This window comes from Mobula hypostoma, chromosome 19 (assembly GCF_963921235.1).
Source record: "Mobula hypostoma chromosome 19, sMobHyp1.1, whole genome shotgun sequence".
Taxonomy (NCBI): Eukaryota; Metazoa; Chordata; class Chondrichthyes; order Myliobatiformes; family Myliobatidae; genus Mobula; species Mobula hypostoma.
The window spans coordinates 33,248,057-33,273,215 of NC_086115.1; the positions used below are offsets into that span (position 1 = coordinate 33,248,057).

General features: G+C 41.3%; 1 protein-coding gene across 2 annotated transcripts; it reads right to left on the reverse strand.

The window, feature by feature from the left end:
* Positions 1–827: 827 nt before the first annotated feature.
* LOC134358712 (ankyrin repeat domain-containing protein 22-like) lies at positions 828–24,863 on the reverse strand. Of its 2 annotated transcripts, XM_063071169.1 has the most exons (7): positions 24,619–24,863; positions 18,415–18,600; positions 7,246–7,353; positions 3,800–3,877; positions 2,873–2,971; positions 2,354–2,425; positions 833–957 (listed from the first exon to the last, which is right to left on the reverse strand). In XM_063071169.1, exons 1-7 carry the CDS (start codon positions 24,637–24,639, stop codon positions 880–882), a joined length of 642 nt encoding a protein of 213 aa, XP_062927239.1. In that variant the 5' UTR covers positions 24,640–24,863; the 3' UTR covers positions 833–879. The 2 variants fall into 2 exon arrangements, with proteins under 2 accessions (XP_062927240.1, XP_062927239.1); XM_063071170.1 differs by lacking the exon at positions 2,354–2,425 and having other exon boundaries at positions 828–957; positions 24,619–24,856.
* Between the last annotated feature and the right edge of the window lie 296 nt (positions 24,864–25,159).

A 25,159-nucleotide genomic window follows, 5' to 3' on the forward strand; every position in this document is an offset into this window, starting at 1 on the left:
GTTGAATTCCTGTTTCTACACATCTCAACAGGCCCCATTTGTGGTGCTTGACGATTCACTAGGAAGATAGCACACTATCCCTTGCACAGGTAGTACTCAAAACCACACTGTGGCTTTAAAATATAATGATAAATTTCCTTGATTCCTGGTAAACCTGCAGTTGAAAGGGTAATACACTGTATCCAATTTGTAAACAGCAATTGGAAATTAATTATTCACATCCTTAATTGTGCAGTCTTGCCATAACAATTGATTGCAGTGAAACTAAAGCCATTAACTACATTTTTGCTTCAATATACCCCATTAAGGGATTTACTAGTATCCAGGGTAGACTTGATAGTCATGTCAAATTTGGATCATCTTCAGTCTTGGCTCTGCATGACAGAAAATGATGTGTTCCTATTGCAGGTGGAAAAGAACTGGACATGTAACAAAGTCATAATTTACACTGGAATAAACCAGGAGACATGCTGAAAGATCCCTCAGCTGTTTAGCACTTCTCCTCTCCCCAAGACTCACATGACCACTGAAATACTTTGAAAGTCAAAATACCGTTTTTCTACAGGTTGTTCATATGTAGCAATGGAATAAATGAACAATAGAATTTTTTTTTTTTTAAACATAGTTCCCTAGGATCTTTTTCTCCCCGAGGTGGTATTTAATATCTTATCTAAGAAGTCAGCACCACTCCCTCAGGACTGCAGTAAAATCCCAGCCATGTTTATGTTCATGGATCTGGGAATGGGACCATACATCACCACTTGGTCAAACTAAACAGAAGAGTGTATGTGTTAAATAAATAAAATCAGATTGCCGACTCATTTCAAAATGTACAAAACTCATTTATTTGCTACATACAACAATTGATTCCAGAAAACTTCAGGCTTCCTTCCGCAGCACAGCTAAAATTTTTGGAAACTTCAATTTTGTTGCAATATCCAGAGGAGTTTCTCCATTCTAGAGAACAAAAAAGTTTCAAGCCACATGAAGGTGAAAAGATAATCCAATCATTTCTATTTTGCATGGTGAACCAGAAATGCTACAGATAATTCCATAAGATTATTCCAAACAAAAAAGAATACACATGATTTACTTGCATGGATTAACAGACTCAATGACACTTGGCATCCAGAGGATTTGGAATTGAAACTAAATCTGAAATGAGCCCCCTTCTGGATGATGTTCCAGAGCAATGTATGGAAAAGCAAGTGGCACATTGGTATTTTGACAGCCCAACATAAGAAAAAAAACTAAAAAGGTGATTGTTTTCCAACAACCCACACAAGATGTTGGAGGAACTCAGGTCAGCCAGCATCTATGGAAGGGAATAAACAGTTGACGCTTTAGACCGACGAAGGGCCTTGGCCCGAAATACATTTTGTGTGTTGCTCTGCATCTGCAGAAACTTAAGTCGGTAATTATTTCCCATTAGGGACTTCTGGGTTGCAGACCTCTTCACATTTCTGGTGTAAGCAGAAGGGCAAGACATGACCAATTACAGTCACCCAGTGCAGAGAGGGGGTTGCTCACTCAGGCATTTTCCTGGTCAGCTTGCTCCTAACCCTAGCCAAGCTGGGGAAATCACTGGTCCAGGTGGAAGGCAGTTGAGGGCTGAATGTCTGTCCCTCTTCCTGGTTTCTATCCATTCCCAGATGTCCCAAGAGCACGTGGTCTTTATGGACATAATGTGGGATTTCTGGGAACGGTAGGCCCTCAGGGGCTTGAATGTATTGTAGATATTAATATTTTATTTGAAACTAAATAGTTATGATACCTTAATGATTAGTGTTTTTTTTAGTAAATAAACTTTTGTAATGAAAAGTATGACTGTTTATATGGCATTAATGCAACATCTAGGAGCCTTGGCAAAACTTCTTTCTGTCTGTTGGAGATGAACCCCAAGCAAATGGTAGGTATTTACTGGGACGTTCTTTTTAGCCCAATACAATTTAAAAATGCCTCAGGGTGGAGATGAACCATCTTCAGCTGCTTCAGTGATCTTCCTTTGTACGTGTTTAATTTCATTAGCAACTGATTAGAGGATGCATGCAGGGGCAACATTCAAGTACTGGCTAATAGGTGACAAGGTTCCATTGAAATGTCTGTTGACAGCCAACTAGATAGTAATAGCAATTCTGTCTCATCTCAATTTGATATTTAAAAGTTCTAATGACTGACATAATTGACCTTATAGCCAGTGTCCCAAGAGGCTATTAGTAGTCAGTTAGTCCAAATGTGCAACCACATTTAATGCAGAGCACTCCTGACAGTACTTCAAAGTTGACATCAGGACATTTGCAAATCTACCATACATTGCACGTGCAAATCACCAACACTAAATGAATTTTCATACCATACTCAATATTGTATGCTCAGTGTCCATTCTATGGACAAGCACATGGGCCTGTCTCTCTCGACGATTTTCCTAATGTGGGAAAACAGGATTAGCATACATAGGAATCACAAGTGGATCAAAATAGCCCATTTTTCATGTTGCGCAATTTTGATTGTAAAATGGCACATCACTGACGATCTAGATTGACAGGTTCATTAATTGCTTGGAAGTTCCTGATAAATTATATTGGAGGGGAGAGAGGCGATTGGCTTCCTTGATTGATATTGATGACCTAATTAACATGTTACTCAAACCTCAATGAATCTGAATGCAAGGTTCAAATATTTCTTTACTCCCATGTAGAAGGAACAGACAACAGCCATTGGAGGAGAACAGAATAGTGTGGTGAGGACGGAAACACTCTCGCAACTCTGGCCTGTGTCCTCCAAATTAAAATATAAACAAGTAAATCGTTGTGATCTAATATCAGAATTCAGTGGTAGAACAGGCAACACATTGGCATTGTCACATATTTACCTTATTGGCAATGGATACATCCGCATTTGCTTTAATGAGAATGGAGACAATACTCTTATTTTTCATTTGACATGCATAATGAAGAGCCGAATTACCTTTCTGTAAAGAGAATTAAACAAGGCTAAATAAATAAAATACATATACACACACATGCAAACTTTAGAAAATACATACAAGTGCTATGGGACAGTACAGCAGACAGACAGGAGCCAGTTGGGTGGAGCAGAGCACAGGTCCAAGGTAGAAACTAGGAAGCAAAGATTTGGAAGATATCCGTAAGTATTACTGAAGAATTTTAAGAAAGCAAAAGAGAAAGTGGTGTCTGGAGGCAAAATAAGCACAGGTGAGTGGTTTAGCACCAGACAGGCTGAAGGTGAAAGGTGGTGACTTTGGTGGAGGAACAAGCAGAGTATCAAAAGAGTGGAGTTGCCCATCCTGCAGACAGGGTAGAGGCAATGTTTCCATAGGTATTATTAATATCTCAGATTCCTAATGTGACAGCAAGATTCAGATTAATTTATACTTCATGCATCAATTACAACTCTTCCCAGTTCTGTGCTGTGGTTCTGTAATCAGCACAAAAGGTAATAATCTGCATGCAATGTCCACTAACAGAAAACAGTTGAGAGATCTAGTGCTTTCCCAGCATACGTGACAAATAAACTCTTCACGGGCTACCAGCCAGGTACAAGCCAACTACTCCCAGCTGGAAGCCAGAGGAAAAGTTTATTAGAAAAAAGTTGCATTAGAAGGGAAAACAGTTTCAAGACTATAGTCCAAGTGGCTGGACAATCTTTCAAGGGCCAGTATGAGGAACTGGGCTACAAGGTCTATGGTGTACAATTCTATAAAGTCCACCTGTTTAATCAATTCAATTTCATGTAATGAACAAAATGTATTTGTAAATTCAGATATACTGCTCCTTACATTGTCTGTTGCATTTACATCCACTTTAGCACTCAACAGTAACTTGATCAATGTCTCATTACGACTCTTCTTTGATTCCTGTGCAGAAAAATTAAGCAAATAGTCATCTGTATAATTTTTACGTCTCCATCTATATGCAAGACCTAAGTGTTTACTTACCATCTCTAATCAGGATGAGTCAACAATTTTCTGCCTTAGTCATGATTATAAAGCAAAGAAAACAGCGAGAACGTGTTTCAGCAATAGTGAACCCACATATTGTACTAGTGGAACATGTGGTGACATTCAAACCCGGGTACCAGCTTCAGATACAACTTTTCCTATATGTTTTACTGTGTGGGACACTATGAAGAAATACAGCAGATTACAGAGTACTGGAGAAAGATGGTATCCCACTTAAAAAGTCCCACACAGTAAAACATAGGAAAATTTATGTTATTAAAAAAAAAATTGCTTATGTACACAGCATTGTTAATGAGGTTTATAGCTGGTTGGCTTTTTCCCCCAACTTACGACCCCCTAGATCTCTCCATTCTCCTCCAATTGTGGTCACTTTACGAGCCAAGTTCCCCCCCCGCCGTTCTCTCCCCACCCCCACAACCCACTGGTCTCATGTTCCAAGACCCTGCTGTACAAAACTGTCTCCTTAAACCGCTTCATCTCCCATTCCCCTCGAGAAGCTTCAATAGCAACCTCCTCTACAAGCCCTTAGCCATCAGTTCCACACTGTCTCTGTGGCTCAAGCACTGAATGCTCGACAGTATTTGTGTTTAAAGCTGCTGAATAAAACCAATCATGTAAAACATGTACAATCTCTAATAATTAGATTGATCATCAGCCTTTCCAATATATCAATATTCTACCAATCCCGGCTCCTTCGCATACGCTAGGTGATTTAGTGCGCATGCGCCAGTCGTGCGTGCAGCCTGGTACAGCCGTTTTGATCTATTCTTACTTTCTTCTTCTTACTTTTTAATTTACGTTAATTTTTGTATTTTTTTCTCACGGTAACACGTCGAAGCTGCACCCTCTCTAACATGCTGGTAGAGAGAGTTTTATTTGGGTTTTCTTTAGAGCTGGAAATGGTTACATCCCGACACGCGGGACAGAAGCAAGGTTGCATTGTGTATTCCACGACCCAGCAAATGCGGGCCGGCTTAGCGAACAGAGCGGCGGACACTCCTGCTGAAATCCGGAGGAAAACACACAGAGGGGGATCACAAAGCTGAGGAAAGAGGACCGGGTCGAGACAACAGAGACTTTTGGAGAAGAGGAGTTTGGTGGGTAATACCGTTCCGGCTGACTGGAAGTGCACTGAGAGCGGTAAGCGTAAAGGAGTTGGGTGCTTACTGTTCTGGCTAACAACAGACGGTGCAATCCGGGGTATATTACGATCGTGAAACGTGTTTGCAGACTGGATATTGAACTTTTTACTGTTGGACTTCGGCCACATTCCACCGTGATACAACACTTGGCGGCACGGGAGGTCGTTCCTGCCTGTGGCCATTGAATGTGCAGCTCCTCCCGTGGAGGGTCAGACACCCTGAGCCTATAGACTGGTCCTGGACTTATTTTCCAACTGGCATAGTTTGCATTTTGGTGTTTGATTGTTGGGGTTTTTTGTATTGCTATATTTACGCTCTATTCTTGGTTGGTGCGGCTGTAACGAAACCAAATTTCCCTCGGGATTAATAAAGTAGATCTATCTATCTATCCATTTTCGATTGTTGGCACCTTCTGTTTGATCTGTATTATAACCTGAGATTTTTCTGACTCACAAGATTAGTCCTGATGAAGATTCTCAGCCTGAAACATCGAATGCTTATTCCGTTCCAATGATGCTGCCTGATCTGCTGCGTTCCTCCAGCAATTTGTGCTTTTTATTCTGGACTTCCAGCATCTGCAGAAGCTCTTGTGTTCAATATTTTATCCTCCCAGTATGAGAAGATTACAAAGATTAAGATACCCTCTTTCCTGCTTCTTGGGTATTTGTGCAGTGACCAAGTGAATGGAGTACATTGACATCTAATGGGGTTTGTGCAGCAAGAAAGGGAAGTCCAGCCAAAATTTGAGAACTTAATGCCATTTTCCTTCAGGAAAGTTTTAAGGCTATTCAAAGAAAAACTTCATATCATCTCAAATGTTTCTTTCCCCAGGCAGTTTATCTGATCAACAATTCTAGTTAGCTCCCCCCCAGCCCCTCTATTTACAACCCCTCAACACTGCACTGTAGATGCTTTAAAACTACTTATATAATGTTGTTTACATTGTAAATATATGTATTTAAGTACATCTCATTCCATATCTGTACTTTAGCCTTTACCATTATTAGTTTTAAAATATACAATTCTTTATTTTTATACATTTATTCTTGAATGTTGCATGGCATATGCTGACCAACACACCACAGCAAATTTCTAACACATGTAAATGTAGATAGTTAATAAAGTTGATGCCGATCGGTGGTGTAGAGGCATCCGCATCGGATTCTGGGTTCAAATCTTGCCGGCTCCTTGCACACTTTATATCCATGCTGGGGTGAGCATTAAGCCAGCAACTCAGCTTCGTTTAAAGACAAAAAAGTGCTCTAAAAAAAAAACGGCAAGGTTGCCCCCGATGTGCACCAAGGCACGGAGAGCAATAACAACAACAAATTTGATCTTTGATTCTCTGAATAGAAGTTCCTTGCAGAGTTTGCTTAAAAGTCACTGAAGGCTTGGGACAGGTCATGCATCGATTCATTCCAACACAAGGGGCACAAGTACTAGAAAACCAGGCATTATAAAACAAAGCGGCTGTGCAAATTACTTGACACTCAATGAGGAGAATTCAGCAAGTGAATCTGGGATGTTGACCACTATCGGTGCTTCCAGATATGGTTTTCAGTGATCCAATCAACTAGGTAGCAGCTGCATTTCCCTCCCACTGCTGGATCAGATACAAAAATTCTGAACCAATGCAACTTTGGTTGATACAGTTTCAGAGATTTCTATAGCACTGTGTACAATTGAGATGCTACTCATTTCAAGGTAATCCACAACAAACTCAAATTATCAAGTGCTGAATAAAGACACAATTAGATCCATTGTTCCTTCCTCCTGTTTTCATTCCATATAGATTTGCATCATTCCTTCGAACTCCCCCAGTTTCAATCAGCATTTGTATCCATTATCACAACTAGTCATTTCCTTCATTCCTCATTTTATGAGATACACAGACTGGTCATTTCCTTGCTGCGCTCACTCCACTTCCAAAAAATCATCTTGATAATAATAGAAGTAATAAAAGGTGCCGTGCTACAAAGTGGTGAACTATGCATCTTCACAATGAAAAACATATTGGAGGTTGGACAGATCAATTATATGCACCCTGAATTGAAAATCATGCATTTTAAAATAATGGAATCACCAATTATAGCTTGATGAAAAAGCACCCCTAGTACTTACCATTATAATGTAGCCCAGGAGCAAGACAGGCATCAAGATGATGATTAACAGATAGTCCAGAAAAGTGAATCTTCTCCTTACAGCGTAATGTAAACATGTCCGTTCTTTCTTTAATTGAAGAAAGTAAAATCAATATAGGAACACATTTGTTCAAAACTTCACATCTGTATATACATATACATAGTGGCTTCACATGCTGCTTGATGCAGTACACTATTCATGTACCAATAAATCTATTGTAGTTCTTGAAGTCAACTGAGAGGTTGACACCATTGTAGGTACAATGTTTACAAACTTCTCTCTCACATCCTATAATCTCTCTGGCCTTCAATCTGCACATGGCATACTTCTCAATTGCCACCATGTCACCAGTATCACAATATTATCTGTGCTCTCTCTCCTTCAGGCCGAGTTCTATGTATCAGGTCAGGTTAGGGTTAAGTGGCAAGAGAATGAAGCCAAGAATCAGGTGACAGAAGATTGAGAGGAGAAACACTTTGCATCCAGTGACCACAGTGCCGTTAGTTTCGAAGAACATATGCTCAGAGGTAGGTCTGGTCGGAGGGTTGAGATTCTAAACTGAAGAAAGGCCAATTTTGACATAGCAGAAATAATCTGGCAAGTTAGGATTGGGACAGGCTGTTTTCTGGCAAAGGTGTACTAGGAAAGTGGGACACCTTCAGAAAAACAAAATCTTGGGAGTTCAAAGCTTATATCTGCCTGTCAGAATAACATGTATAGGCAGCCTTGGTTTTCAAGCGATATTGAGGCCTTGGTTAAAAGATAGGAGGTGCAAGTAGGAACAAGTGAGGTGCTTATGAAGTACAGGAAATGCAAACAAACACTTAAGAAATCAGGAAAGCTAAAAGAAAGCATGCAAGTTGTTCTAGCACGCAAGGTGAAGGAGAATCCCAGGCGATTCTACAGATATGTTACGAGCAAAAGGGATTAAATTAAGAACAAGGGACAAAATTGGTCCTCTAGAAGACCATAATGGTAATCCATGTGTGGAGCCAAAAGAGATAGGGGAGATTTTAAAATGCATTCTTGGCATCTGTATTTACTTGAGAAAAAGATAAGAGTCTATAGAAGTGAGGCAAAGCGGTATCAACTTTATGGATCCTGTGCAGACCATTGAGGAGGTGTTTGCTACCCTCAGGCAAATCAATGTGAATAAAACCCCAGGGCTTGACGAAGTGTTCTCTTGGACCCTACAGGAGTCAAGTTCAGAAATTCCTGGGGCCCTAGCAGAAATATTCAAAACATCCTTAGCGACGGGAAATGCATCAGAGGATTAGAGGATAGCCAGTGTTGTTCTGTTCTGTAACAAAGGCTCTAAACAGAAACCAGGAAATTATAGGCTGGTGAGTCTGACATCAGTTGTGGGAAAGTTATTGAAAGGCACATGAAGGACCCAGATACACAAGTATTTGGATAGATATGAGCTGATTAAGGATAGCCAGCATGGCTTTGTGTGTGATAGATTATATCTAACCAATCTTATAGAGTTTTTCCAAGAAAGTTACCAAGAAAGTGCATGAAGGCAAGGCAGTGGATGTTGTCCACATGGACTTTAGTAAAGCTTTTCAGAAGGACCTGCATGGGAGGCTGGTCAAGAAGGCTCAGTATTCAGGATGAGGTAGTAAATTGGATTAGACAGTGGCTTTGTGGGAGAAGCCAGAGGGTGGTATTAGAGGGTTGCCTCTCTAACTGAAGGCCTGTGACTCATGGTGTGCCCCAGGCATCAGTGCTGGGTCCTTCGTTGTCTGTCATCTATAATCAATGATCTGGATGAAAATGTGGTTCACTAAATCAGCAAATTTGCTGAGGTCAGTAAGACTGGGAGTGTAGTGGACAATGAGAAAGAGTTCATGCATTGGGATCTGGACCAGCTGAAAAAATGGGCTGAAAAATGACTGATTTAATTTAACGTAGACGAGTGCAAAGTGTTGCACTTCAGTAGGACCAGCCATGGGAGTCTTACATGTGGATGGTAGGGCACTGAGGAGTGTGGTGGAACAAAGGGATCTGGAAATACAGGTGCATAAATCCATTGTAAGTGGCATCACAGGTTGCTAAGCTTTTGGCATATTGGCCTTCATAGATCAATGTATTGAGTACAGGAGATGAGATGTAATGTTGAAGTTGTTTAAGAGATTGGTGAGGCCTAACTTGGAATATTCTGTGCAGTTTTGGTCACCTACATACAAGAAGGATGTAAATAAGGTTGAAAGAGTACAGAGAAAATTGATGAGGATGTTGCCTGTTCCGGAATACCTGAGTTATAAGGAAAGACTGAATAGGTTAGGACTTAATCAAATCTCCTCTCAATCTTCTACATTCCAAGGAATAGAGGTATACAAAATTATGAGGAGTATAGATAGCGTAAATGCAAGCAGGCTTTTTCCACTGAGGTTGTGTGGGACTACAACCAGAAGTCATCAGTCAAGGGTGAAAAGTGAGAAGCTTAAGGGAACATGATGGGAAACTTCTTCACTCAGAGGGTTGCGAGAGGGTGGAATGAGCTGCCAGCACAACTGGTCCATGTGAGCTCAATTTCAAGATTTAAGAGAAGTTTGGATAGGTACATGGATATTAGGGATTTTGAGGGCAAATGTGCCAATCCAGTTAACCACATTATCATCCAGATCATTAATATAGATGACAAACAACAACGGACCCAGCACTGATCCCTGCAGCACACCACTAGTCACAGGCCTCCAGTCGGAGAGGCAACTACTACCACTCTCTGGCTTCGCCCAACGTCTACAATTGACGAACTCATCTTGAATATCAAAAAACTGAACTGTCTTGATCAACCTCCCATGTGGGACCTTGTCAAATACCTTAAAGTCCATGTAGATAACATCCACTGCCTTGTCATCAACTTTCCCGGTTGCTTCCTCAAAAAATAATATCAGATTGGTTAGACATGACCTACCACACACAAAGCCATGCTGACTATCCTTAAATCAGCCCATGTCTATCCAAATACTCATAGCTGGTTCCTTAGAATACCTTCAATAATTTTCTCACAACTGATGTCAAGCTCACTGGCATATAATTTCCTGGTTTATTTTTGGAGCCTTTCTTAAACAGCAGAACCACATTGGCTGTCCTCCAATCCTTTGGCACCTCACCTGTTGCTAATGGCGATTTAAATAACCTTCCTAGGGCTCCTGCAACTTCTGCATTTGCCTCCTGCAGGGTCGTAGGGAACTCATCAGACCCTGGGGATTTATCCACCCTAATTTGCCTCAGGTAGGCCGACACCTCCTCCTCTGTAACCTACCTGTAAAACTTCCATGAAGTGGATGCTGCTTTGCCTCACTTCTACAGACTCTGTGCCATCTCCTGAGTAAATGCAGATGCAAAAAAAAAGTCATTTAGGGTCTCCCCCATCTCTTTTGGCTCCACATATAGATTACCATTCTGATCTTCTGGAGAACCAATTTCGTCCCTTACAATCCTTTTACTCTTAGCATTTCTGCAGAATCTTTTGGATTCTGCTAAAAGTCACCTTCTTGCCTTCAGTTAGACCTCCTGATTTCTTTCCCAAGTGTTCTCTTGCATTTTTATGGTCTATAAGTGCCTAATTTGTTCCCCCCTTCCTAGACCTAAAATGCACCTCCTTTTGTTCTTAACTAGGGCTTTAATATCTCTTGGAAACTAAGGTTCTATACACCTATTATATTTACCTTTTATTCTGACAAGCACAAACAACCATTGTACTCTCAAAATGTCATTTTTGAAGGCCTCTCAATTTCCAAATACACCTTTGCTAGAAAGCAGCCTCTCCCAATCCACACTTGCCAGATCATTCCTGATACCATCAAAACTGGCCCTTCTCCAAATTAGAATCTCAATTCATAGACCAGACCTATCTTCTTGCACATTTACTTTGAAACGTGATCACTAGATGCAAAGAGTTTTCTGATACAAACTTCTGTCACCTGACCCATCTCGTTCCCCAATACCAGATTAAGTATCACACATTCTCTCAGGGGACTTCCAAGTCCTGACTAAAGAAACTTTCCTGAACAGATTTGACAAATTCTATCCCATCTGGTCCTATTTATAGTATGGGAGTCCCAGCCAATACGTGGAAAGTTAAAAATCACTACTCTAACAACCTTGCAATTCTTGTGACAATCTGTGATCTCTATGTAGATTCCTTCCTCTAAATCTCTCGGACTGTTGGGTGATCTGCAATACCGGCCCATTAACGTGACCATATCTTTCTTATTACTCAGTTCCACCCATGATACTTCACTAGAGGAGTTCTCCAGTCTACCCCGAGTGAGCACGGATGTGCCGTTTTCCCTGACAAGTATTGCCACTCCTCCTCCTTTACTCCCTCCTACTCTAAAACAACAGAATCCCGGAATATCGAGCTGCCAGTCCTGCTCCTCCTGCAACCAAGTCTCACTAATGGCTACAATATCCACTTCCTGAGCTCATCTGCCTTTCCTACAATACTTTGGCAGTCGGCTGGAGGCAGGATTGGAATTTTGCTGATAACTGGCAGTGCCCCATTTTTCCAAAGATCACACCCAACTTTACATTGATCTGAAGGACAGCACTAAAGTAGGCAATGGAGGCCAACGGTCATGAGCAATAGTGAATTGGCAGACCTTCTCAAAATCCACTGAAACAAGCAAGCCCAAGCTAGCACAGGATTACTGGAACTCAAAAGCCATTTTTCTTCTGTACGCAGCAGCATTTCCTGTCTTTAAAACCCAATTATTATGCAGAGTCTGGTGGCCAATGTTTCAGCTTCCATTCCAGCACCAAAAGCTGCTCAACATGCAAGCGCTTCAAGCTCAGACTTTTGTCACCTTGGCTCTGGATACCAATGGAGGGTGTTGCAAACCAGTACCCTGCCCTGCAAAGGACATAGGGACGGTGCAGCAACATCCCCACGTTCAGGAACTTGAATGGCAGAGCAGGCTCAGAAAGCCAGATGTCAGCTTCTGCCCTGCTGCCTGTGGTCACATCAACTAAAGACCAGAGGGGGAAATCCCTCTGGTTCCAGTGCAGAGCAGAACTGACAGAGTGGTTTAAAATGACATGCATGCAGTCAGCATGTCACTGCATGCTGGGTTCCTCGAGCTGTCAACTGGTTCTTCAGCTTGCTCCCCACTAAGATCTGAGTTCATTCTTTGCAAATGATCAGTGGCTGCCCTCAAGCAATGATGAACTGGAAAAAAGCATTGGGAAAAAAATAGCCTCAGCTGCAATATGGAAGATGGAACTAATAAAGATTCATGGTCACCTTAATTACCATTGGCAATATGACAAGACATTGGGCCAAATGGCCCAATTCTGTTCCTTTAAGTCTGCTCCACCTTTCAACCATGACTGATTTATTTTCTTTCTCAACCCCACCTTCTGTCTTTACTCCATAACCTTTGACACCATTATTAAGTACACACAAACCTCTGCTTTAAATATACCCAGTGATCTGGCCTCCACAGCCATCTGTGGTAATGAATTTCACAGATCCACCACCCTCTCCCTATAGCGATTCCTTCTGATCTATATTCTAAGGTATGTCCTTCTATTCTGAGCCTGGTCCTATCCTCTCTCACTATTGGAGGCGTCCTCTGAGCATCCACTCTATCTAGTCCTTTCAGTATTTGGGTAAGTTCAATGAGATCCCCACTCATTCTTCTAAACTCCAGTGAGCGCAGGCCCAATGCCATCAAGAGCCATCAATGTGCTCCTTGTCCTGCTCCCAAGGTTGTAGATGTCAGTGTACAATAGGGGACTTCACTAAAAAAAAGTTAGTACTCCAGAGTGTAATGTCTGGTTGGTGCTTGGCTATACTGGGGATGTTTCCACTCTGTCACCATGAAATCCCTTTGCTCACTTCACAAAGCACTCTCAAAGAGGAATAGCCACTAATCCTTCCATGTGTGGGAGCTGCTAATCTATGCAGTGTGTTGAAATCAGCCCAAATGCCTCAGCACTCCCTGCAGGCTTCAGCACTTTAGAACTACCAGGAAAAGTTTTCCCTAAAATCCTAAGTAGTTTCTAGAAGTTTGTCAGCAGGGGATCTTGCAAATGGTTAAGCAGCAGGATCAAGAATCTGCTAGGAGAATTGGATTTAAAATTACCAGGACTGGTGATAAACAGGGATCAGGTCAGATAAATTTCACTCTTCGCTTACTCTGCATTCTGCGGGTGAGTGAGGTTAGCTCACGTCTCTGGGTGTTTGCCAGCAGAGCCTTTAGAATGAATCCCTTCGTAATTGTGCATCCATGCACGAGACATCTATAATTCATCCCTCAACGAACAAAAGAGAAAAGTTTTGGAGGCACTGCTCATTAAAATGTTTCATAATGGGCTGAAAAAAAATTGGAGAAGCAACATGTGAAAGAGCAGTCACAAGGTCAAAAGGGGAGTGAAGAGTTAGCAAACCACAACTAACCTGTCTTTGGTCTCCACCAGACCCAAATGGCTCTCCTCTGCATTTAACAACCACACTTGGCAAAACAATAACATTTAGTTATTAATTCTGCACTGAACTAGTGGGAAGCGTGGATCATTATGGATTGGTGATTATTCTGTGATTACTGCACAAACTTTTTTTCTCCAGACACCATTTTTGTCCATCAGTTTGAGTTACCTCTAGTAGAGATGTGCTGGTTCAACAGACTTGCAAGTAAAATTGTGGGAAAAAAGGACAAATCTCAGCCTGCTCCTTTTGGTCAAAATGTTTCAGATTGATTGCCTGAGATGAAAGTATATATCAGGGAGGGCTGCAGAGAAATAGTTTCCTGGACAAAAAGCATGCACAAGAAAGGTGGTCAACAGCACAGTCAATTGTAACGCTTGACTCAAACTAGGTTTGGGAGGCATATTGAGAGATTCTGTGTTGCATTTCTCTGCTGCAAATTAATAAACAGCATTCTCTCTCAGTACAGTGGGAGCCCCTATATGGAATTTAAAGAGGAACCCGTTTAACCTAGACAAACTCCGTATTAAAATTTCACTAGAATTGGTGGATTTGATGAAGAGTCCCTTTAACCCAAAAGAAAGTTCAGGCAAAGGTTTAAGTTTGCATTACGGTTAAGCAAACCAGAGGAAAAACTGACAAAGTTACGTGGCTGAAATCAGGAAGTTATCACAAGACTAACTGAAGCAAAACATTGAAACTAAGGGAGAGGATAAGTGTGGGGAAATCAGTGATAGACAGGATTAAAAGGCTGTTAGAGCCAGGATTATGAAACACAGCACTGGAAGGTGCTCAAGCAGGGGAGTTGGCAAATGAAACCTGCCTTGATTGCAAGTCCTGTGTATCTGTTACGTGCAACGGCATGTGTAGGAACAAACTGCCAATCATGTTATTCCTAAGCAAGAATAATATCACTATAAAAGACAAAGGCAGTCTCTGCTTTGGGGGCAGTGACACAGGACATGGCATCTGAATACCAGTCCAAGTGTCACATACAGTTTAAAAGGTTACACTGCCATGTGGGGGTACTGGGTTCACTGTCCACAAAGCCCTAAACTCATAAGATTTTATAGGTACCCTCACTTTAGGGAGGTTATACTGTATCCATCACCTACTCTTCAAGGACTAGCTTACCTCCCTGTCTAGTCTCTGCAGCAAGATCCAGCTGCCAAATACTCTCTGCTAGAATGGAGGGTTCCACCCCCAACCAAGGCAAGACACTTCCAGCTAACAAAGTAGCTTAAACACAGATGATTTAAAAGTAGACAAATAGCTCTTAACATAGAGGATTGTTGATTTACAAAAAGATTTCTGAATTGCAAGAGACTTATAAACTACGAAGGATTTCCAAACAGGTACAATTCATGTGAACTAACAGGACATACCAACCAGTAGTAGATGAACGAGTCATCCACTGCAGAAGGTTGGAAGTGAATTCCAGTTCTTCTTTCTGTCGTTCTCAACAATTTCTAGTGCTTTCTTATATTTATACTGTTGTGCTACTCATCAACAAAGTTTGCATATGATGTTTCTCAAATGCCTTTGATGTGACAAAGTAATTCACATGCATGGTCTAAAAGCTCCAGAGGACAGAGAACCCAGACACCCAAAATTAACGCTGTGGGGGCTGAATCTCCAAGTAGATAAATATCCCAGCATTGATTGATCATTTCTGTGACCACGTATGATGAGCCAAGTGACATACCCCATTGTCTTGTGATCGGCTAATGCAGACAAGATGTTTCATGGTCACTTCATTTTGCAAAGCACATCCCTCAGCCCCAGCACCCGCCACTGATGCACCAGCACTCAATAGCTCTGCTGGCCAAGCTGTACTTTTATCTTCAAACTGATTGTTGTTGCAATTTACATTAAGAACTGAAGACTGGTTCTTGATTACAGGAGGCTGAGCAAGGAATATTTGCTCAAAGCTTAACTGTGTTACAGACAGCTCTGACCCTTTGGAAAAGCCAAAGTACTAGAGAGCTGAGGTTAACAATGAGCCTCTTGGACTCTGGAAAGTGAATATCCATTAGAACCAGGGATTGTCAGAATTAGCACAAGTTTCAGCAAACAAAATAAAATCAAGAAATCAAAATTTTGGAAGCTTCCACCATTACCAGCACACAGAGAAAGCAATAAAGTTTAGTACAGGTGAACCTCAGTGTTAATGCAGTTTACATTCCTAGAAACTGTCTGTATTGCTATTTCCAGTAATGCATTAATGACACGTGCCAACCAACAAAAGATGAAATAAAGTGTTGATTCACTTCCTTCAGCCCTAACCCCCTCAATTTCCATGAGAACACATTTTATACCATATGTCAAATTTATGGGAACTGATGTGCAAATTTCAGAAATGGTGAGTTTCTGTAACTCAACAACCATTATATGGTGGTCACCTCTGCAGAGGAAATACTCCAGAAGCAAGTTTCATAGAATCTTATTTAAAAGTAAAACCACCAACTGTTGTCTTCAAGTATCACAAAGACGACATTTCAGCTTGACAACAGCACAGAAAGCGAGATCCCACCACCCTACTGTGGTTCTTCAAGCCAAGGTTGATGCCTTATGCAAAGAATACAAAAGTAGAGAATGAAGTCTTGCCCTTGGAACAGCATCGCTGTCCAGGAATAGAAGGCACTGCAGTTCTGCCTGAAGGACAGCAGTGCACCAAGTTGAATACGTGTCATACTCATCAACAGATACTGTTTGAGGAGCAGTTCCAAGGGATTCTTGACTGCTAACACACTTAAACGCTTGTTCACGTACAACAAGCAGCTTTGAGCTTTTGACCTTCCAGAGAACCACAGAAGAATTTCTGCAGGGCATAACCAAGATTGCTGCAACTTGTGACGTATCCAGGTTACAGAGCACCAAATACGGAAGGGAGAGCTGGAAAAGGCAAACCAACATCCAAGTATAGAACTAGGAACACCAGATAGAACATAAAGAACTAATCCCAGATTAAGAGAGAGAAACAATAACCAACGCACCTGTTCCAAGTAACACAACTGAGATGAAGGCATAGTAGGACTTGCTGAATTCTTAAAATGATTTCCCACCAAATCTTGTAACACTCTTAGGTTAATTGCACCAGTCACTACAAACATATGAAATAAACAGGACTGAAGCCCATATCCCTACCATCCATGTAACTATCCAAACTTTTCTTAAGCCTTGAAATCGAGCTCACATGGACCACTTGTGCTGGCAGCTCATTCCACACTCTCACAACCCTTGGAGTGAAGAAGTTTCCCCTCATGTTCCTCTTAAACATCTCACCTTTCACCTTTAATGCATCATTTCTGGTTGTAGTCCCACACAATCTCAGTGGATAAAGCCTGCTTGCATTATGCTATCTATACTCCTCAATTTTGTATACCTCTGTCAAATCTCCTCTCAATCTTTTAAGTTCCAAGGAATAAACTCCTAACCTATTCAGTCTTTCCTTATAACTCAAGTCCTCCGAAATGGGCAACATCCTTGTCAATTTTCTCTGTACTCTTTCAACCTTATTTACATCTTTCTTGTATGTAGGTGACCAAAACTGCACAGAATATTCCAAGTTAGGCCTCACCAAAGTCTCGTACAACTTCACCACAACATTGCATCTCCTGTACTCAGTACTTTGATCTATGAAGGCCGATGTACCAAAAGTCCCCCCCCCCACCAATCCTGTATACCAGTGATGTCAATTTCAACTAATCATGGACCTGTATCCCAGATCCCTTTGTTCCACCACACTCCTCAGTGCCCTACTGTTCACTATGTAAGACCACCGTGGTTGATCCTACTGAACTGCAATACCTTATACTTGTCTGCATTAAATTCCATCTGCCATTGTTCAGCCCATTTTTCCAGCTGGTCCAGATCCCACTGCAAGCTCTGATAGCCTTCCTCACAGTCCACTGCACTCCCAATCTTTGTGTCATCTGCAATTTGCCGATCTAGTTAATCACATCATCTAGATTGTTGATTTAGATGATAAACAACAGACCCAGCAAAGATCTCTGCAGAAATTCCCTAATCACAGAACTCCAGTGCGAGAAGCAACCCTCTAGCTTGACCTACAAAGCCCGTGTCTAATCCAATTTACTACCTCATCTTGAATGGTAAGTGACTGAACCCTCTTGACCAACCTCCCATGCAGGACCTTGTCAAATGCCTTACTGAAGACCACGTTTTCACCATCTACTGCCTTGCCTTCATCAACTTTCCTGGCAACTTCCTCAAAAAACTAACATTGGTTAGACATGACTAAGCACACACAATGCCGTGCTAACTATCCTTGATCAGTCTACGTCTATCCACGTGCTTCCTCAGACTCTTATATCTGGTCTCTTATTGTGCACAATGAAATGAAGGATGTTTCCATCTCCAACTCCTAATGTAAATACCCCATACAAATCAAGGAGAAAATAAACCTTTTCAGAAATAATATCCCAGATATTCACAGAACTCCCATTGTCAAATGGGCAGCAAGAGGATAAACAGACAGGAAAACTGGACACATGGATTTCACAGATGTATTTAACGGTCTCTAGGATGTATTTAACCTGCCATGTTTTCTGCCTCAAGGAATGAGGTGATTCAGGGTGGAGAGAGAACACAGGTTGCATTTACAATGCAGCTTATTGAGCCAAGAAACATTACATACAGGAACAGGAATGTGTAAGAGCATTCACAAGTCCAAGCATACAAATCACCTTGTTCTTGAGATTAACATTAGCTTCTTTTCTCAGTAGATACTGTACAATTTCAACCCTGCCTGTTCTGCAAGCAGCAATTAATGGGGTGTCCCCATAGTGTGCATCTTGTTGGTTCACATCAGTTGTTAGCAGAAGTTCCTTCAGCTCTTTGAAATCATTCTGATATGCTGCTTCACAGAGGGGCTGTAGAACAGAGCAGAGAAATAAATCAGCACTGCTAAACAATTGTTGTGTTCAAACCCATTACCAAAAAAAAATCCAAATTTTTCTTTCATGTGAAGTTATTTCACCTTGAAGTTACAACTTTAGTTTTCTTCAATAATTAAAGTATTACAAAGATAGTAAGATAAAAAATTGTAAGGTCAGGCTGCACCTGTACTGAGATAAACAGTTAACAATTCATGCTAATCTTTTGCCTTCAAACTGAAAAGTCATTAATGCTTCAGATCAATCTATTTATGTAATTGGTATGCATCCCAAATTTATGCAAGTTGATTTTACAATCAAGTGTTGGAAACAGGTGGGATAGTGCTTGTAGGGAAGAGTAAAAGGCAAACATTTCAATTCTAACATCTTGGCCTGAAACCATTATTACCCTCTGTGTCACAGATATGGTTCAAAGCAGCCAGTAATTGCAAATTTCCAGCATTTTGATGGTTTGTTTTCTAACATAGTCATAGTCATGCTTTATTGATCCTGGGGGAAATTGGTTTTCATTACAGGTGCACCATAAATAATTAAATAGTAATAAAACCAAAAATAGTTAATAGTGATATGTAAATTATGCCAGGAAATAAGTCCAGGACCAGCCTATTGGCTCAGGGTGTCTGACCCTCTAAGGGAGGAGTTGTAAAGTTTGATGGCCACAGGCAGGAATTACTTCCTATGATGCTCTGTGTTGCATCTCGGTGGAATGAGTCTCTGGCTGAATGTACTCCTGTGCCCAACCAGTACATTATGTAGTGGATGGGAGACATTGTCCAAGATGGTATGCAACTTGGACAGCATCCTCTTTTCAGATACCACCGCCAGAGAGTCAAGTTCCATCCCCACAACATCACTGGCCTTTCGAATGAGTTTGTTGATTCTGTTGGTGTCTGCTACCCTCAGCCTGCTGCCCCAGCACACAACAGCAAACATGGCTGTCAAACAGCGCACTGGCCACCACAGACTCGTAGAACATCCTCAGCATCGTCCGGCACATGTTAAAGGACCTCAGTCTCCTCAGGAAATAGAGATGGCTCTGACCCTTCTTGTAGACAGCCTCAGTGTTCTTTGACCAGTCCAGTTTATTGTCAATTCGTATCCCCAGGTATTTGTAATCTTCCACCATGTCCACACTGACCCCCTAGATGGAAACAGGGGTCGACGGTACCTTAGCTCTCCTCAGGTCTACCACCAGCTCCTTAAGTCTTTTTCACATTAAGCTGCAGATAATTTTGCTCACACCATGTGACAAAGTTTCCCACCGTAGCCCTGTACTCAGCCTCATCTCCCTTGCTGATGCATCTAACTATGGCAGAGTCATCTGAAAACTTCTGAAGGTGACAAGACTCTGTGCAGTAGTTGAAGTCCGAAGTGTAAATGCTGAAGAGAAAGGGAGACAAGACAGTCCCCTGTGGAGCCCCAGTGGAGTCCTCCCAATGGATCATAAAACAAATATTTAAACACTCAGTAAAAATGCAAAATAGCAGCAGTGCATCTTCCACCTTCCCCCATGCAAAAAAACACTCCCCCAGCAGATAACTGGGCATCTAAAGCCCTTTCAACCTTACAAACTGATACTCAATTAGTTAGCCTGTATAGAGTTTAACCACGACCCTACTGTGCTGCCCATTTTAATCTACTGATTCACTGAATAAAATAATACTACAAGAAAAATAAAAACAATTTAAACTGTGGCAGTATATTAATAGAAATGACACGAAATAGTCCAGGAAGTCTGTTAGTTCGAACATACTTGATCATCAAGGTTAAGCTGCGTATTGCGCATACTTTAAACAGGAATGTCATTTGTAGAAGTGAAAACAGAAGGTGAGGATGAACACCAACAACTTTGAATAATGTACAGTTATTTAGGAAGCATTATTTGGCATAAAGGTTTTATGCTTAGCTGCATGCTGTTTCCTAAGAGGAGCCAACAGCAAGAGTTGGAACAAGAAAAACTTTAACATGTTTATGTTAAAACACACTTGGAATACTGAGTTGCATTCTGGTCGCCTCGTTATAGGAAGGATGTGGAAGCTTCAGAGGGCATGCAGAGAAGATTTACCAGGATGCTGCTTGGACTAGAGGGTAAGCCTTACAAAGATCAGCTGAGCAAGCTAGAGCTTTTCTCTTTAGAGCAAAGCAGGATGAGAGGTGACTTGATAGACGACAAGAGGTTTAGATTGAATGAATAGCCAGAGACTTTCCCAGAGGGCGGAAATGGCTAATACAAAAGGGGCCTGATTTTAAGGTGATTGGACTGAAGTGAGGGAAGGGGAGAAAGGAAACTCAGAGGCAAGTTCTTTACACAGTGAGTGGTGGGTATATGAAACATCCTGCCAGGTGTGGTGGTAGAAACAGATACACTGGGAAAACTTAAATTCTTAGATAGGCACATGGATGATAGAAAAAAATGGAAGGGTAAGCAAGAGGGAAGAGTTAGATTGATCTTAGAGTAGGTTAAAGGATAGCACAACATTGTGGGCTGAAAGGCCTGTACTGTGCTGAAATGTTTTATGTTCTATATATTTGAGTAACAAGTAAGCTTCAGGTTGAAGGATTTGGATAAACAGTGCCTATATTAGGAGGTAATGTAATATTTAGTCTCTACAAAAAGAGCAATATATGGCTAGAGCAAGTACCAGTATATTATAGAGGGGGAAAAAAAATCAGTTGAGTACCAATTTTAGGAATTAACCACCCTTTAAGAACAATGTACAGACAGCAAAGTTATTAGATTCATAACCTTAATGCAAAATAATTCTAATTCAGAGTAAGGCAAGACAAAACAAAAAATGTTACAGAACAAGTCTAGGGATAAGTAGTTGACCGGACAGATGAAAACCTAATAACGGTTATGTCGAAGATCCTGCATGGAGAAAAAAAAACACACACATTCACAAACTGACTAATGCCAAATAATCTAAGAGATTTAAGATATGGTATTCAACATAGCCAAAAAAAAAGCAGCAAAAGTGATTGACAAAACCATTGACATCGAAACAAAGCAAATATGTTGTTTGTGTCAAATCAAAATTAGCAAGGTTTGTGCTGGGCAGCCTGCAAGTGTCACCATGCCTCTGGCACCTACATAGGATGTCCACAATTCCCTAATCCCAACCCATATGCCTTTGCATCACAAGAGGAAACCAGAACACCCAGAGGAAACCCACGTGGTCATGAAGAGAATGTATAAACTCATTGCAGACAGTGATGGGAATCGAACCTCAATCTTACAGCTGGCGCTGTTCATAGCTTTACTACAACCACTACTGTACAGCCCAACAAATACTACTGCTGGGAAGTTGTGAAGAAGTACAGTACTCAAGAACAGTACAGTATGTGGTGCAATGGAAGAAAAACAATTGCCTTGAATCTTCTCAAGACGTTCCAAAGCATTTCAAAGGTAGAAATCTTGTTTTTTTGGAATATAACCTATCCCCTTCGGTGTTGCAAGTAATGATGTCAGCACTAAAGCAGGAAGGCAGGCTCCTGCTTTAAAGTTTCATCACAAGAATGAAATTACCATCACTTTCTTGATAACCAGACTTAAGATTCTGGGTGACCATAAATTATGGCAAGAACACTACTTCTCCATGGCAGGAACGACAAGGCAAGGAAAACAGGGAGAGGCAGTGCAGAGAAAAGCACTGAGAATATCTCTGGTTTAAAAATATCTTCAAGGGGACAAAATCTTCGCAGCAATGAAAATAAATGGAGTCTGACTGTAGTGAAGACTGCAGAGGGGTTAAGTATAGAACATTGACTCAATTAACATTTTTTCTTATTTGTGATATTCAAAGACTACTTGATTGAGTTCAGGCTTCACAGTGTTTATGTCAATGTTAACTCAGCCAGTAGTCCAAAGCAATTATTTTCTCTCCATTCAGCAGGTTACCGGCACATCATGTCACAATGAAGGAGATCGCTTTAGGGTTCATTCCACTAAACATACTTTTACATTTTTTCCTTCACTTAAGTAATTAAAACACAGCAGCATAACATTAGTGTAATGCTTTTATAGCTCAGGTCAGAGTTCAGATTTCAATCTCAGCATCCTCTGTAAAGAGTTTGGACATCCTCGCTGTGGAATGAATGTGTTTCCTCTGGGTGTTCCGGTTTCCTCCCACAGTCCAAAGACATATCAGTTAACAGGTTAATCGGTCTTTGTAAATTGTCCCACGATGAGGCTCGGGTTAAAGATCGTTAGGTTGGTGGTGGAACAGCTCGAAGTGCAGGAAAGGCCTATTCCACTCTGCATCTCTGAATAAATAAAAGTAAATAAAACAATCAAGTGAATCTCAGTTAAGACTTACAGGCAGCATTTCTCTGTCACCTATTGGTAATACCTATTTAACAATATTGTCAGAATTGTTTCACTGCTCAGACTAACCGGTCATCACCATGGTCAAGGGCAGACAGGAATAAACAACAAATGTCAAATTACTAACAACTTCCTCCTGTAGAAAAAAAACCGAAAATTAATGAGTTTGCAACTGCGGAATTATAATGGTTAACTATCCATTCTAGGACACAGGTCACATTAATATTTTGCAAGCCATTTCCTATTAGGACAGAAAAGGCCAAATGGCATGTCGTCAGCTATTATGCAAATTGAACAAGTATATTTAAATTTCCTTCTCTTAATCCACAACTAAGTGCAAGTTATTACACAAGAAACAATTCTATAACTGTGCACAGTTACCAAATTAGACTTTAAAATACAAGGGCAGCTGCTGTAGTCCAGGGGCTTCAGTAGATACATTATTGTTCAACTGTGAATTTCAAGCAGACAGATCCATGTCCAGCCCTTCTTTACCTACTTGGATGAGCGAAGTAGCCAACACCAGCAATATTCACTCCCTCCAACTTTGTTATATGATGCCATCTACAAAATGAACTACACTTACTCAAGACTTCTCCGACAGCACCACCCAAACACGTTATCATTGCCAAGCGATCACCTGCATATATCAATGCTGAACAGACTCCATAATCTGTAGACTCACTTGCAATGACTCTGTAATTCATGTTCTCAGTATTATTTGTCTTATTTTGCACACTGGTTTGTTGCTTTTCAGTTTGTTTATAGATTCCATAAATTCCACTGTACTTCATTACTTTCTTGTAAATGTCTGCAAGAAAATGAATCTCAAGGTAGTGTATGGCAATACATCTTCTTCGATCATTTATTTTGATCATGGGACTAAATCACTATCCCGGCATCGCTGACTCTCTCTGTAGATCTCCCCACAAAACAGCATTGGAGGAGATCTTCCATAGTAGGACTGTAGTGGTTCAAGGCACCTTACCAGGCAATGAATATTAGCCACGCCAGCAATATCCTCGTCGCCCGTGAATAAATTAAAACAACCCCAGTAGGCCAGGAGCAGGAGGAGCTTGAGAATTGGGAAGTGGCGGGAGAAGAACAATTCTGTTAGTACTGTACTCTGTAAGCGATTCTCTGCTTTAACTCCCCTTACACGCCATTTCCAATCGAGTGGGTTAACTTCGTATTTCCAACACCCCCAATTACAGATGGGGCCGATTTCGGTCGACAAACACACCTCGTTTCGAACCTATTAGGGCAACCACTTAACCATAAGACTCCACACCTTGATTCCTTCTTCCAGAGATTTGCAGAGTCGAGAACAGGAGATGATTTTATCATAATCTAAATCCACAATAAGCAGGACAGTGATTAAAAAAAACGAAAGAAAACCTCGTGTGAACAAAGCTTGCAGATGAACACACACACACACAACGCTTCTTTTTCCAGGTGCTTCATCACAGCTAAAACGTTTCCCTTCTGACAGAACTGAAGGGCTGTCGATAAACACGTTCCCGCCCGCCCCACACCGCTTTCCAGTGTCCAGGCAGAAGCTGGACATTGGTCAATTGAACATCAGCCCGCGGCAACAGCCGTTCGCACCATGGAACAATTCCGCCCACAAACCTCCCAGCTGTTATCAGTAAATTCAAAGCCGCTCCTACCTCCGAGTAAAGGACCCCCATCGGCGTGCCGAACTGGCCGTGTATCAGCGAACAGGTGACAGAGAGTCTTTGCAAGACCGCTCGCCGTTACTACCACCTTTGGACTTTCTCTTCCAACGTGCACTCAGTGACACCTCAACCAAATCCTCTTTTAGATTTAAAAACCAGTTGCTCCAATGAGGAAAGTGACTATGAAGAGGGGAGAGTCCGTGACTTTCAGCTTGTTCATTGGGCGAGGTTATACTTCCATTTCCGGTGAGCAGAACAATCCTCGTTTAGGAATGTGAGAGAGCAGGTTGGTACAGGAGCAAGCTGGCAACTGCAATTTTTGTTCAACTCGACGGCGGCGAAACCTGCTCAGTTAATGTACTATTCCGTTTGAATGCAAAACTCTCCTTGGATCATTAATTTCAATACTGTATTCCTCTAACTCTATCTCTGTACAGAACATTGGTGTCAATTGATTATCCAGGAACGCGCATACTGAACAAAATATATTGAGAATCAAAACTACAACGGCAGAAATAAAAATAAAAGTTTG